Source organism: Melospiza georgiana, chromosome 3, assembly GCF_028018845.1.
Source record: "Melospiza georgiana isolate bMelGeo1 chromosome 3, bMelGeo1.pri, whole genome shotgun sequence".
Classification (NCBI taxonomy): domain Eukaryota; kingdom Metazoa; phylum Chordata; class Aves; order Passeriformes; family Passerellidae; genus Melospiza; species Melospiza georgiana.
In genome coordinates, this window is record NC_080432.1 from 16,622,258 (window position 1) to 16,638,267 (window position 16,010).

General features: G+C 41.9%; 1 protein-coding gene across 3 annotated transcripts in view; it reads left to right on the forward strand.

The window, feature by feature from the left end:
• TTBK1 (tau tubulin kinase 1) overlaps nt 1–16,010 on the forward strand; it is a 97,350-nt gene that overhangs the window by 51,247 nt on the left and 30,093 nt on the right. For all 3 annotated transcript variants that reach the window (XM_058021314.1, XM_058021313.1, XM_058021315.1), the window contains 6 exons: nt 1,288–1,380; nt 2,065–2,190; nt 8,039–8,193; nt 8,900–9,119; nt 12,804–12,979; nt 13,984–14,542. In XM_058021314.1, coding sequence (XP_057877297.1) covers nt 1,288–1,380; nt 2,065–2,190; nt 8,039–8,193; nt 8,900–9,119; nt 12,804–12,979; nt 13,984–14,542 — 1,329 coding nt within the window. The remainder of the gene's footprint in view (nt 1–1,287; nt 1,381–2,064; nt 2,191–8,038; nt 8,194–8,899; nt 9,120–12,803; nt 12,980–13,983; nt 14,543–16,010) is intronic.

A 16,010-nucleotide genomic window follows, 5' to 3' on the forward strand; every position in this document is an offset into this window, starting at 1 on the left:
GTGAAAGTTAGTATTTCAGGAGATTTCCATTGGGTAGATAAGGGTGTTGACTGTAAAATCAAAATTATGCTTCCTTTAGTGGGTCCTCTATAGTTGGCAGACTTTAAAATTGTAATTATTGCATTACTAGACACTTTTTGAGGGCAAGAGTAAGCCACACTGAAGGGGAAATCTGGTTAAGTTCCAGGCTGCTTGCTGCTAGTTTCTAGCAGAACTTGGCCAGGAATTACCAAGTGCCCGGTCCCCAAATCCATTCTTGATCTGTAATTTTAAATATTCCCATCATACCATTGGGAGAAGAACTACCTGGTGAAGGCTAGTGTTTTTTTTCCTGAAAAGAACCATTATTTAGATAGTGTCTGGCCTGTTTCATTATAAATGCTTCTAGAGGCTCATCTAACATTCTTCTCAAAATATTCCTCTCTCCTATTTCACTAGGGTTCATTTGCAGACAATAAACAGTAATTTTGGACAATACTCTCAGGCACAGGGTGTGATTCTTGAGGTGTCCTGCACAGCCAGGAATTGGACTGATGGTCCTGATGGATCAATTCCAAGTCAGCATCTTCTGTGGTTCTAAGTTCTGCATTGTAGGATGATCTGTGACATACAAAGAAATGTCAGGGTTTTTTAGGGAAGGAGCAAGTTATTGTGTTCAAATGTGGGAACTGAGATGTGTGGAGGGCAGCTGAATGCCATCATGGATTCTTTCTGTTTCTTGAGAGACACTGAGAAACCTGAGGTATAATTTTTGCAAGAGCTGAGTAGGCCCAGCTGTAGCTGGCATCAGCTGAATGTATATTTAGACGCAAAAATTGCTGTATAATGCAGGCTATTTTGAGAAATCATATCCTAGACATTGGAAGTTGAGCACCAAAAATGAGTTCATGTGCTTTGACAATTTCAGCCTTTATCCCCATGTTTCCATTTCCCATTCACTAACCCAGGAGGAGAGTTGTATGTGGAAATGTTATAAATCTGTAAATTGTTGTGGTGCATGATGGTGGGTCTTCTGCAAAAAACTCTTGAGAGGATTTGGATTATATTTAGGCTTAAAAATAATAATAAAAATGTGTTGTATGTACAGTTTGGGGTTTTTTCTTAATCTAGGTTATTGCATTAGTAAATATGTATCTTTAGCCTTTAATTTGGCTTTTTTAATCATTGACTGTGAAGTATGACTTCTCTTCCTGCCCTTTAAAATGAGGTGGCTCATCTGGAGAGTACACCTGGAGCCCTCAGCCATGGGGAACTTTGCTCCTCAGTTTTGGTCTCTCTTTTCTGCAGGAGATGGGCAGACACGATGATCTGTGGTCCCTCTTTTACATGTTGGTGGAGTTTGCTGTTGGTCAGCTTCCATGGAGAAAGATTAAAGATAAGGTAGGAAAACTGGTGTCTGTGCTTAAAAGAGGGTGCTACATTTTCATTATTATGACTCTTTATTATTCCTCCTGCAGCTCAGTGCAGCTTTTTTTCTGGAGTCAAGCCAGAATCTCCTTCTCATCAGGTCTTGCTGTAAGCTGCTAACCTGCTTTTGTGTGTTCTGATACACAGGGTGGGCTTCTCTTATTTTGAGCAATCAGACTTTTTTTATGAGTATTGTTAATCATATTTGGTCACATGGTTTTTACTTTTTTCTTGCAAAGTAAACAATACAAGTGCAAAGACTGAGCTGTCCTTTTGACAAATAAAAAGAGCCTTTAGAAAGACAGGAGGGAAATGCCTTTTTGTGCCAAACAAGCCAAATGGGATTTGAAATTAGAAAGTTGAACAGAATAAAGCTAAGTGTTCATGTTGTCTTGGAAATACTTTGTGCTAAAGAATAAAATTCCTGGAAAGAAATAGGTCACCTGTGCAGCAAGCTTCTGACTCAGGATTCCCCTTTGACCTCTGCCTGCAGTGCTCAAGCTCCTTGTGCCTTGAACAGCAAACAGGAGGAGTGCGTAGACACTGTGCTGGGTCTAGGAAGAGTCTGTGTTCCAGGAATGATAAATGTGAAGCAATGGAGGAGATTCTTGGCTCTGAAATGTTTTTGTTTGTTTGTTTGTATTGGTTTTTTTCCAGGAGCAGGTTGGCATGATAAAAGAAAAGTACGAACACCGAATGCTGCTAAAACACATGCCTTCAGAGTTCCACCTTTTCCTGGATCACATTGCAAGCCTAGACTACTTCACCAAGCCAGACTATCAGGTGGGAGCCTGTCTTTGTTACTTTGTGATGCATGGCACTATGGATTGGCATTTAGATTTTTTAACATTTCCATGAATGTGTTTATATCTGTCTGAGTATACAGATGTTTATATACTGTTTTAGGAAGGCTGGTAATTTTTTACTACAATGATTGGGTTAATCATCACAGAACAAACTTATACATTTTGCAACATCTCTTGCTTGTAGAAGTTGATTCAATCTCCTTTCCTGTCAGCCAGTCTTGATTCAATCTTCAAAGCTCTGTTCTTGACAAGGCATCCTGATTATCAGATCTCTTGTGTTAATCAGGTCTAAAGTACTCTCTGTCCTGTGTGCCCAATACCTTTCCTAGAACCAGGAAAAAGAGGCTGGACTGTACAGTTCTTCAAAACCACAAGAGTTCCTTCATCTCCTTCCACCACCCTGTCTAAAATAATCCTGAACTCCACACCAGATAGTTCCTCCCAAACAACACAGTACCTTTGGCTTTCATTAAGACACAGAAATTTTGAGGTACTCCAAATATGGCAGAATTTTGGCACAGCATGCCAAGGTCTAAGAGCCTACACTGACAGCTCAATGGTGTACACCAACCCCTTTGATTTCTTGAAGACTTACATAGGTCTTGGCCATTATTATCTCTTTCTTTAATATTCTAACATAGGGTTTTTTCTCCCATTCAGTGTTTGCTGTCAGCCTATATGTGAGTAACTCAGACTAACACAACACAACTGAAGCAACTTGATTCTGTGTTGCTTTTTTTTTTAATCACAGTGGTTTTCTCTGCACATTAAAGATAGTGATGGAAACGACGTTTTATAAGCAGATCTGTGCAGTCTTATCTGAGTGCCTGGTCCTGTTGATAGTGCATCAAATGAGTGGGAAAGTGGTAGGAGGGTGTTCCAACAAACCCTCTCCAACAGTGCCTTTGTGGTTTAGCCATGTACATGTTGTAACATAGCAACCACACATTTTTTAAAAATTAAAAGGAGAAGGCAAATGCTTTCTACATAGTGCAGTGGGAAAATAACATTTGCCACTAAGAGGGAGAGCTGCAGAGGGATGGAAGTGGATTGATGAGATGCAGAGGGAGCTGGATTTGTTTGTCCTGGAGTAGAGAAGTCAAAGAGGGGATCTGATTGCTCTTTCACTGCCTCAAGGGACAGTTGTGGGGAGAATAGAGGCAGCAAGGGAAATTGTGACTGAATCCAGCAGGGGGTGGCAAATGCAGAGTGTGGGTTCTTATATACAAAACAGGTACTTAGAAAAGCTGTGGAATTTCCATCCTTGGGAATTTCCAAAGATTGGCTGAATGACAAATATGATCTGCCTTTTAATTAGCTCTGCTTCGAGCAGATGGTTGGATTAGAGATTTCCAAAGCTGCCTTTGAACCTACATACTCCTATATTCTATTCCAGTTTCAAATAATTGTGTCCTAATGGTACCAAAAAGCCATCCTTGAGACTGAAATGGAAGGAGATGTTTCCAGACAGAATTCAGTGTGTACTAAACACAAACAGCTCTTTCACAGTAGGGCATTTGACTGAAGCTGTGAATTGCCTTTTTGCCTTCAGTTTCTTGCAGGTGCAGCTTGGGCAAGAAGCCTCCAAAAGGGAACTCCCCACAAAAGTCTGGCATCTAAGCTTGCCACTTCTAGCTTGACTTGGAGACCTATTCCAGACAGCAAATGCTCCAAGCATCTCAGCTTTTGAGATGTCTATGTGTTGATTTATCTGGATGTATCACTCTGAAATATTAAGAACTATACCAAAGGCCATTTGAATTTGTCACCAGTATCAGACCGACAGAGAAATGAAGGAAATTGGGAAAGTGTGTTTACAAATATATAAAGTCATGGCTTATTTAAAAATCTGAATTGAATTTGAAGTTTTAGATTCTCCTAAGCACATGTCATGCTGAGTGGCAATTTAATTACAGCTTTGAGTCTGTGAGATGATGTCTCCAAGAGACACATACCAGGCTGTAACAGGACACTAAGTGTGACCAGAGATCACTACTCTCTGATGGATAGATGACACAAGTTTGCCTAAGCAGGGGAAAGGAAAATGATGGTAGAATAAAACAGACTTGAGCTGTCAGGTGATGGATCTTATAGCCTGTGTTTTTGTACTTCTTGGGCTTATGTCCTCAGATGTCAGGTCTGTCCCTTTAATGGATTGCTGTCAGCGTTGGTTCATGGTTAGGATCAAACTTTCAGCACTTTCACAGCAGGAGAATGTGGGTGTTAGAGCAGCATTTTGGGGTTTTATGACTCATTTGACAGCAAGAGGCATGCCTCTTCCCTGGAAAAGTGCAGATAGGATGTAGTAGAAAATATTTTGTACTACACTTGCATAGAGTCCAGCTGGTAGAAGAGCAGTTTCAGGTGTGGCTGGCTTTTCTCTCCAAAGATATTTTTGCAATGAGTATCAGAAAAGTAATAGTGACCTTTTCTCCTGGAAGATTACAGAACTTTAAAGAGCAAAGACAAGTGCCTTTGCCTGGGAATCCATCCTATTCCCTCAGCTAGGGCATTGTGAATTGCATTTCAGTCGAGGAGAAATGATCACATCAGCTGTTGTTGTCTGAGAGAATGGCCGTCCTGTACACATCCTGAGCAGGTGTGGAAAGGTGAGTTTCCTATATGGACATCTTCCTTTAGATTCAGTCAGTACCAAATATTGTCAGAGCAATTGCGAGAGACTCCCTGTGAACAACCAGTGCTGGTTTGAGTTCTCTCATGCTGACCAAGTGTGGTGGTTCAGCTCCAGCTGGCAGCTGTGTACCCTGCACAGTGGGATGGGGAGGAGAATCAGAAAAAAAAAGAAAAAAAAAAGAAAAAAAAGAGAAAAGAAAAAAAAAGAAAAAAAAAGAAAAAAAAAGAAAAAAACACAGGTTCAGACAAGGACCATGCAATAGTTGAAACAAATAGAATATAATAATCAAAATTGTAATTAAGAAAAAAGAAAAATATAAGAATAATAGAAAATCAAGTAATGCAAAATACAATTGCCTGATGCCCAGCCAGTGCCCAGGCAGCAACTGGTCCCTTCCAGCCCACTTCCCCAGTTTATATACTGGGCATGACACTCTGTGGTATGGAATATCCCTTTGGCCAGTTTGGGTCACAGCTGTCCCAGCTGTGCTCCCTCTCAGCTCCTTGTGCAGCTCTCCACCAGCAGAGGATGGGACACTGAAAACTCCTTGAATGAGGGTAGGCACAACTGAGCAACAGCCAAAACATCAGTGTGTTATCAACACTGCTCTCATCCTAAATGCAAAGCACAGCACTGCACCAGCTATTGGGAATAAAATGAACTCCGTTCCAAGTTACTAGATATCTTCCATCATAGTCCTAATGTTTTCCCCCTAGAAATTCTTGTAGGGCTTACAAACACAAATCAGGAGCATTCCCTTATCAAAAGGGGACCTCTGCCACTAAAGAGGTGTGCCTTATATTTATTCTTAAATAGTGTGTTGCAGATCAGTGCAGATTAGAAACTTGATCAAGAGCAATTTGTTGTGCCCAAAGTTTCTGCTGAAAGATTGCATCTTCTTAGATAAACACCAAAGAATTCAAGGCTTGAGTGCCTGGACAATCCATAACTGGTTTGGTACATTTTGTATGTGATATTTCAGGATTGATTGTGATTCCTTTCCTGAGCCTTGGCCAGGAGAAGCCATTTAGACAAGATATATCATGACAGCTTAGTGGGTAATTTGTGCCCCATTGGCTGCTTCCCTCTCATTCTCTGGGCCATCAGCCCAAAACATGGCATGCTGCTACATAATGTGCAATTAAGCTTTATGTCCTCATGGACAGTTGCATCTTTAATAGAGAAACATACTGGACCTCTTCTTTATCAAAAGAAGCCTTTATCAAAACTAGTGGGTTTGATACTCAGAGTTGGAATTGCACATTGTCTTGTCCAGCAGAAGGAAATTCAACATGACTATGGAAACTTTTCTGATTCTTAGTATTCTGTCTGTAGGCAGAGGATCCCTGGACAGGATCCAGTGACCTTTTTGCATGGCTTTCCAGGAGCAGTGGCTGTTGCTGGGACTGTTCTGTGCAGTTTTCTACTCCACTTCTCTCCTTGTAAAGCTTTGACCTTTCATCAGAAGTATAAAGGTTTCAGAGAAAGCTGAGAAGACTCGTAAGTCCATTAAATACCTTTAGAATAATGGCAGGTGAAAATACCTGTACCCTTCAGCCGTGGAAAAGAATCCTACAGGGAGTACAGTAAAGGGCTGTAAAATCCCTAATGGCCTGCAAAGTCAAGTGCAAGAGTTACAGAATAAGTTATAGCAGAAAGTAACAAAAGTTGTTTCAACTGAGTGAGTCCTTAAAGGGATGCTAAGAATAAGGCAGCTGAACATCTAATTTTATCATGTGGTTTCTTACTTCAGACTGCTTCAGTGTCAAAGGAATGGAAGGTGGCAGAAGCAGTACCAATTTTTAAATAGCTTCACAAGATACCACTCCCTGACACTGACATGTCCATCACAAAGAATCCAAAGCTGTGGTAAGACTGGCATTAGTGGACAGATGGGTGAGGGTGATCTAATGAACAGAAGCCAGTATGGCTTTTATAGAGGCATCTGTCTACAAATGTGGGGAGCTCTTGCAAGGCATCTTTGAGTTTGTGAGGATAATAATTACTAAAAGATACTCGACAGTAATCATTTCCAAAGTAGCAGTCAGAAAACAAATACAATCCTAAGAATTTCCTGTGCCTTGGTCTGATTGACACTCAACTCTGGAAATTCTGTTAATCAAATGTAGTATTACCACAGGAGTGTGCACCTGATTCTAAGGTTTTGGGTCACAGAAAGGAGGAAAAAGTTGGCTCATCTGAAAGCTGCAAATAGGCATTTTTCTGCAGTTTGGTGGAAAGTAGTGGGAAATGGGAGGCTTTCCTGTCCTTCTGATCATGCTGATAAACAGAACTGGAATATAGTTGCAAATAGGATGTTTGCTCATGCTAAATTTTATTCATAACTTAGTGTTGATTCTACACCATAAGCTGAATGCTTTTGCCATCACATTGTCTCTCCCTGTAGAGGGAAACTGTCAGGCTGAATCCTGTCAGTTCTGCATTATTTAGCTAAATAATTTTATTAGAAATGTAGGACCTCACAGCTCTGTTAGCCTACAGCATCCAGTCTCCTTTTGACAGCACAACATCAGATTTCTCTGCTAATGCATTGGTGCATTGAGAACTACTGACAGTAATTTCATTCTCTCCTAGAGGATACCAGTTCTTAGAAAAGGAACAAGCATGGAGCGCATCAGCCATGAGCATTTATACCTGCCATCTTATAAAGAAAATTGTATCATCCTTTTTAGATCTTTATTTTCTTAGGCAGCCAAGTGTGTCAGGCCGCATTGTGCACGTTAAACACAACGTAGGGCTCCTGACTAAGCCATATTTCAGCCAGACACTGCAATGAGTCTGCATCCTAGGGCTGCCTTTTCCTGTTCTCTTTACGTCTTCTGGCAGCCCTTGAACTCTGCATATCAAATGTACTGTTCTGCATAATGTACTGTCTAACCTAGAGGAAAGCTGAATTGAAGTTATGGATTTAGAGTTGGAGTAACAAGCTAACTGCAAGGTTTCATTGAATCAGTGTCAAAATGCTGCATGCTTTTCTTTTGTAGGTTTGAAGAAATCTTACTTATGAAGCCAAAACCAACTGTTGCAATTTCATAAGTTTTCCTTTCATTTTTAGCACTTTTCATAGGCAAACTGGATGCACTTGGTCCTCATGCACATACTTCACATTTTTGGTGAGACCCACTCTCACACCTACTTACCAGAAATTGTTCTTGCAAATCTATTGCAGCTAATCATGTCGGTTTTCGAGAACAGCATGAAGGAAAGGGGCATCACTGAGAATGAAGCCTTTGACTGGGAGAAGGCTGGTACAGACATCTTGTTGTCCACTAGCACCTCAACTCCACCACAGCAGAACACCAGGCAAACAGCAGCCATGTTTGGGTGAGTGTTGTAGTTGTACCAGTCAGGCAGTGGACAGCAAGCTCAGTTCTTTTTTTAAAGATTTCAAGGCCATTATGATTCTGGGAAGTTGGAACAGCATAGAGGGCACCACTTGATCTATCTGTTTTGATACTAATTTATGTCTGTGGTGGTGGATGGTGAGCTGAGTACTGAGCACAGCTGAGTGCATGCTCTGCTCACCCCTCCAACACAGCTCCTCAGCCTGTTCACAGTGTGCTTCATGTGAACGAAGGTACACAGAGACTGATGCTCAGAGGTACAGAGGAGTCCAAATAGAAAAGACTGGATTAGAACTGGTTCACTGGTCTGTCTCGGTGCTTTTTTGTGGCTGACATTAGGGGATAACAGTAATCCCTAGTAATGTTATGGAAGATAAAATCTATAGGGCCTAGTAAGCATCATTTGTTCATGCAAAAGGAGAGGTTTCTTCACAGCTCAATATGGTGTGATGGGCACTTGTGAAGAAGTTTTCAGTTTTATCAAGGGTCCCAAGATGCTTTCACTGATCCATCCTACTGTCTTTGTAATTTTCATTACACAGAATCCTCCTGTTCTGATTCAGGATGTCACCTCTGGGACTGCCTGCTTTACCCCAAAATCTGCTGAGGAATTCCTATGGGGTGATGCAATAGCTACCTTCTGTATATACTGATAATTTTACCTTTTTTTTTTGTCTCTTTTACAGGGTGGTTAATGTCACTCCGGTGCCCGGGGACCTGCTCCGTGAGAACACCGAGGATGTCCTGCAGGGGGAACATTTGAGTGACCAAGAGAACGCTCCTCCCATCCTGTCAGGCCGGCCCGTGGAAGGCCTTGGGCAGGCTCCGAACACGGCTTTCAACGAGGGGGAAGTTTGGGAAGAGACAGATGTGAATCGCAACAAACTCAGGATCAGCATCAGCAAAGTAAAGAACTTTTCCTTGTCTCCTTGACTCTTGGATGTAGGGCAATGGTTTCATACACTGCCAGAGGCCACTCAGATCCACTGATGTAGCATCCTATGTAGTAGGCACAAAAAGCATTGAAGAATTCTCCTGTGGCAAGGGGAATTTTTTCACAGAGTAAAAGCCATTGGGATTAATTTAGGTCTTTATGCAAGTGAGATTTTGGGGGCCAGTAATGCTAAAGTGAATCTTTTTTACCATCATGTCATTATCTAGGATTTTGATACTTCAAGCAAGGAAATTCTAGTCCTTGCATAGCTGATATAATATCAGAAATGTCTCAGGCATGGAAATTAAAAACCAAAATTTTATTTTGTCCCAAGCTCTTGTGTTACTATAGGACACGAAACAACACAATGCACACACGCTGATTAAGGTTCTTGAGGTGAAAAAAGGAAGTTTATTTTCTGACTCTAACATTTATAGATTTTTAAAAGTGACAGTGGATTGGAGGGTGAAAGTGCTAGTTTTCTAATAACACTGGACAAACCAACAGTCTATCAAATTTTGCTTCTTCTATAAAAGAATGCAAAACAGTAAATTATTTACAGAAAGTGTGTGAGAAAGTTTTTTACAAGAATGTAAACACCAGAAGGCTTAAAAAATCAAGGTGACACTCTTGGGTAAATAAATGTAATCAGAGATGTCTTCATAAGCTGTATTTTTCTGTACCTTGAATGATCACTCATTTTTCTCTTCCTTTTTTTAACTTTCTTTTTTAAGGGTAGGAAAATCTATAGGGAGCATCTAACAATGGTTTCCCCCCTATGAAGAGTGAGAGGAACCATTACTTAATATTCTTATATTTCTGCATTCCAAGATCATATTAAGCTTTTTTAGCTTACATAAAATGTATACTTCAATTGATTTTCCTCGTAATCTCTAAGGTGTTTCTGCATTCCAAGATCATACTAAACTTTTTAGCTCACATATAATGTATACTTCAATTAATTTTCCTCATAATCTCTAAGGTGTTTCTCAGTCCTTTCTTGTAAATCTTACCTAATTTCTTGGAGGCATCCCCAGTGAAGGTTGATTCCATGATAAATGTCAAGTATTAGAATCTGACAGTTAGTTTATTAATAAGGTAAATTTACATACTGCAAGTAAATTAGTATTAGTGGCAGGTCATCAGATACATACAGTCTGTTAGCAGAGAAATGTTCATCAGACTTAAAATGTTGTCAGGGCCTATCAGATTCACATCACAAACCTGTTTTTAATGGACATTTGTAGACTGGCATGTTAAGTGTGTTAGTCTTCTGAGGCTGACCAGAATTCTCTTCAGTCTCTACTAGTACAAAGTTAGTCCTTATTTCAGCAATATGGGTATCTCCACTCTTCTTAGTCTTCTTAGAAATGCATGGACAAGAAATAATCTAATTTGCTTAAAATTATCCAGTGCAAATAATGCAGATCAATGTGTTATCTGTATGAAACATTAGCAGGGACGTTCCCCAACACTGAGAAATTATGAATGAAGTTCAAATTACTTCTTTATCTCTCACTGGTAACTCTGCATTCCCAGAAGTTTTCATTTGAAGGTATATGAAATGAGAAAAGCCTGATGGAGAGGGACAGTTCTGTTCACACAAGATATATTAAAAAAAAAAAAAAAAAAAAAAAAAAAAAAAAAAAAAAAAAAAGAGAATATTACAGAAAAATCCTAGCAACTTCTGTGTGTTTTTCTTTGCATTTCTACCACCAGGTGCTTTGATGCTCTTCAGTCAGACTTTGCACAGGGGAGTCCTTTCTGCATGCTAGCTGTGTGTTCTCTCTTAGGTACCTCATTCACAAGTCCTGTCATAGCAGCAGCTCAAGGCAGGGGAGGTTTCTAAAAGCTCCACAGCACAGCCAGGCTTGTGCCAGGCTATTTGTTGTCAAGCTGCTGCCAGAGGAGCTTTGGGAGTTTCTCAGCATGGCAGGGAGCACTTCAGCTCTGACAGGTTCTGTAGCTACACAGCAGGCTGTGCAGCACAGCCCAGGGCAGCAAGCTCTCCAGAGCTGAAGTCCTTTCTTTGAGGGTTGTTATCTTTAGTTTGACTCTTGCCTGTCCTTTTGCTTTGCTTCAGTCTGACTGTTCTCTGAGAGAGGATTGGTTTTTATTTAAGTAGCAGTCACTATGTGGAGAAAAAAATGATGCTTCCAATTTGATACCTAAGGACACAGCTCTACCTCTGCTTGTAATCTGAGGCACCAGAACCACAAGGGCACTGGTGTGTTTAAACGCCCTTCTATTTCACAGCATCCTTCATCTTCTACTCTTGTAGCACTAGAATTAACTGGCTCTCCCTGTCTTGCTCTTTGTATTTAGGACATGAGTGGAGCTTGCCATGTTTTTTCTCCCTAATAACAGATCTCCTCCTGTCCCACTTCTCCCATTTCTGTGTTAAGGACAGAACTACTGTTGCTGTTCTCCCACATCATCCCCCAGTTCTCTGCTCGTGAATCTTACCAAGCTGGTGCTACCCAACAGTTACATCAGCACTTTGCTCCCTTCACAAACACACTTGACCTTTGTTTGTTGCTAACCTTCTCCTGGCCATGACTGTATTACAGATTAAATCATTACCATCTATTCTGCTTTTCCTCTAATGCTTGAAAGTTCTCCTCCACTCTCCTTAGCTGCAAAAGCTCTTTAGTTATGCATTCCAACTCCAGCTTGGGTGGTTTAGGTCTGCTAATTTATGGGCACTGGCTGACTTGCCATGTACACATTGCATGCGCAAGGCAGCTGTCTGGATCAGCAGCGCTTTCCTGAGATGCTGTTGTGTTCAGACCCTCTGGCATTAATGGGGGACAAGGGGAAGAAGGGCAGGAAAGGGTGAGCATTCTCCATACAGATCCCCACACACAGGCAGTGTGCAGCAGCTGATGCTGCATGACAGCAGTGTTGAATGCAAATCCTGTGCTGCTGCTGTGCTTTTTGCCCCTCTTTTCCAAGGAAAATCAGCACTGTGGAAGGCAGAGGGCAGCTGTGTTGGTCACCTACTTTTGCTCCTCTATTTGCTGCTAAATTTAAAACAAATAAAATTTAATAAGGCAATATGAAAGAGGAAATATGGAATGATAGAATATCCATAAATGTGTTCAGCTCCCTGCATGACCTTGGTTCTGTGGAGAGCTCTTACTGATGTTGTGGTTGAATGGATATCATGGAAGACTTTGTTTAAAGGACCAAGCTTAAACAAACAAACAAAAAACCACAAACAAAAAACCCAAACCACCCTGGTAATTAGGAGATGCCTTAGTCAGACCAGATGTAAAAGTGTGTACATTGCAATGTAATGCATGGCCCCTGATAAAATGAATGTTGACAAACAAGGCTCTTAGGCATCTTGGATAAGCAGTTAGGGTTTGTGTATGCAGTAGGTTTACCCATGAGAACTCCTTTGGATCAACACTCAGAGTAATTGAAATGCACAGACCACCTTGTAAAGATGTTTAAATATTTGAATTTATTTTAAATCCATACCTTATTTTAATAGCAGCTGATTGCCAGGGCAGAGGGACCCTGCCTCTCTTCAGACATTGCTTGTGTAGATTGTGAGATTGTATCCTGGGAGAAAGTCCAGAGCAACAGTGAAGGATGGAAATCAACGTCTTTGGCCAGATCTTGAAGTTCTTTGTGTTTCCCCCCTCCAGACTCAGTGCATGGTGGAAGAGGAGCAGAGAAACGGGGTGTGCCCCAGTTCCCCTGTCCGAGTGCCTCCGGAGTCGCCGACCGCACAAGTGCGCTCCCTCCGCTACCGCCGCGTCAACAGCCCCGAGTCAGAGCGGCTCTCCACAGCTGATGGAAAAGCAGATCCACATGAAAGAAGGTTTGTTCGCCCTCTGTAGCCTTCAGCAAGTCCTGAGGATTCACTCTTGAGACCAACCTAATCATTAGACCAGCAGCTAATGCTTGCAACTTTATCTACATTGACTTTCGGTTCACCTCCTTCTCTACTTCCCCTTTCTTTGTCAAAAATGTTGACGTCTCACACATGGAAGGCTTTCCCCAGAAGAGTCTGCAAGGCTTCTGGATGATGCTTGTTGAAAACACACTGCAGTTGTCCTAAAATCTGGGCAGCAGATGCTCTGGCTTTGTGCAAAGCAAGCAGCAGATGCAGGCCAAATGAGAAACATTGATCAGAACATGGTTTGAAGGTTTTTTTCACAAGCCAGTCGAATTTAACAAAGGGGAAAGGTGTTGTTGGGTGGAAATGGTTATCATCCTGTCTACAGGGCAAAGAGATGCTGAATTGGCTGTCATACTGAAGCACTTCTTCACACCATTGTAGGTTCTAAAGAAATATTTTTGTTTAAGCCTGTCTTCCTGAAGTGTACCAAGAACTGAGTGAGAAGGGCCTATACAGGCTTTCTCTTATGGTCACTGTCGTTGCCTGTAGCCATGATATTTTCTGAAAAATCCTTTCCTTAGGATTTTTTCTCCTGAGAAGTCGAGAGGCCTCAAGAACAAAATGTAAACAATGATTATCTGCTGCTGTGGAATGCAACAGGTTCATCTGTGATTGGTCTCATATGGTTGTTTCTAATTAATGGCCAGTCACAGCCCAGCTGGCTCAGACTCTCTGTCTCAGACACAAGCTTTTGTTATTCATTCTATTGTTTTTCTATTTTTAGCTAGCATTCTGATGAAATCCTTTCTTCTATTCTTTTAGTATAGTTTTAATATAATATATATCATAAAATAATAAATCAAGCCTTCTGAAACATAGAGTCAACATTCTCATCCCTCCCCTCATGCTGGGACCCCTGCGAACACCGTCACAGTTGCCCACAACCCCGATGTGTTTTGAATGGCTTCTTGTTGTGTCCCCAGGTCTCGAATGGACATCCCTGGCTCTCCGTCCCGGCTCGTGTGCTCCTCGCAGCCGGCCCAGATGCTGTCCATCGACACGGGCCAGGCTGACCGGCAGGCCAGCGGCAGGATGGATGTGTCGGCCTCCGTGGAGCACGAGGCCCTCAGCAACGCCTTCCGCTCGGTGCCGCTGGCGGAGGAAGAGGACTTTGACAGCAAGGAGTGGGTTATCATTGATAAGGAGACAGAGCTGAAGGACTTCCACCCCGGTGCTGAGCCGAGCACCTCTGGAACCACGGATGAGGAGCCCGAGGAACTGAGGCCTATTGAAGATGGGGAAGAGAGAAGGCGCCTGGGGGCAGATGCTGCAGTGAGGCCGAAGACTCACGATGGGCGAAGTCGGGGTATGCTGCCTGTGACTGAGGAGGACAGTTCCCATAGACATGAAGGACCTTCTCAAACAGTGTCTGACAGTAGACATGAACAGCAGACAGGAAGTCCAGCCCACTCCCCCTTACATTCAGCACCAGCCCTCCGACAAAGGAGACGAGAATCTGAACCTACTGGTCCTCAGAGACAGGTAAGATCCCTGGGTCTGTACCTTGTTGCCTATCATAGCATCATCTTAGGAAACCTCAACTGTGCTGGAGAAGTCTTTGATTCCAAGCATGGATGCTCTTGTAAAACTCTTCTGACAGTGCTGGCAAATGTTGTGAACACCTTAGAAGTGCTCCCAAAAGCCAGTGATGTCCTTCTGAGGACACACTGTTATAAAGATCTTTCAGCCATTTCGGTTCAGGGACAAGAGGAGAGCACAGTTGTGATTTGGGTATCTCTACTCTCTCCTTTTATGCTCTCCCACAGACGTTTTTTAGTAACTGCTTAGCTGTATGGAGGTATTGCTAGCAAATCTTCTCCACATAGTTTCTCAGCAACAATAGGAGTGTATTGCAAGAGAATGACCTCTAATCTAATAACACATCAGCACTGCACACTCCCATAATGATGCAAATCATACAATAACTCCCTAAAATTAATCTTTCTTCTAAATACTTAACAAAAAGCTCAGAGTAGCCAGCACATACATCTCATCAACCTTACTTCAGTGAGGAGCATTGCTGTTACCATGTATTTACTCACAGAAATGTTCTTTACCTATTGTGTTTTTTCCATATAGTTGTAGAGGGCTTTTTTCCTTTCAGTTTTGCTTTTTTCCTGTGGTCTTCTGATGCTATAAAGTAGTTCAGTTTTTAGTAGGATGTTATTTATTAGATTAGCTGAAAAAAATATGATACACTAGGCACAGAGTTCCTGTCATACCTAATCTTGTTTAAGAAGAAGGCTGTCCCAGAGTGTTCAGTGCAAGAGGCAATCAAATTGTTCCCCTAAGAGCTTTTTGCTTTTTGTATTTATATGTTGATGAAGATCTCTCATGCACATGGGATCCATAAGCAAAGCAAAGAGCAGGCAAATTTTGAGTCATGTACACAGGGATACCCTCCCATGACAGTGCAGTCTGCCTGTTCCTGTCTGGAAGATGATAATTTCATTTCTGCTTCCCTCTTGAGCTTATTCTCCAAGGAAGTGTTCACTGGACTGGAGCATGTTAAAAGAACATCCTTCTATTCAGGTCTTGCCCAGAATCTTCTCTTCTCTGGATCCCCAAGAGATGCAAGAAGAAAACCGTGAACGAGACAAGAATTTATGTAAAAGGAATCAAAGCAAATCTTTGCAAATCACCAGGCAAGGTGTTCCCTGTTAAGGTGCATGAGCATGTACAGGAAGGATAGAAATGCTGACAGTAGGCACAAGGGCTGTCCTGCTGAGCGTGGAACAGAAGCAGCACATGCTTCTCATAGAGACTGCATTCCAGTTGCAGGGCTCCTAGGTGGAGGTGTTTGCTGTAGAAAGCCAATATGTGGAATGCCCCTGGTATCTAGAAATTGCATAAGGCAATCTTGGCAGAGTTGGAAGGGTCTGTGTCTGAATTTGCTGTGGTCTGTACACTTTGGGGGTTGGTCAGTGCAAGATCTGCAAGGTGCAATGAA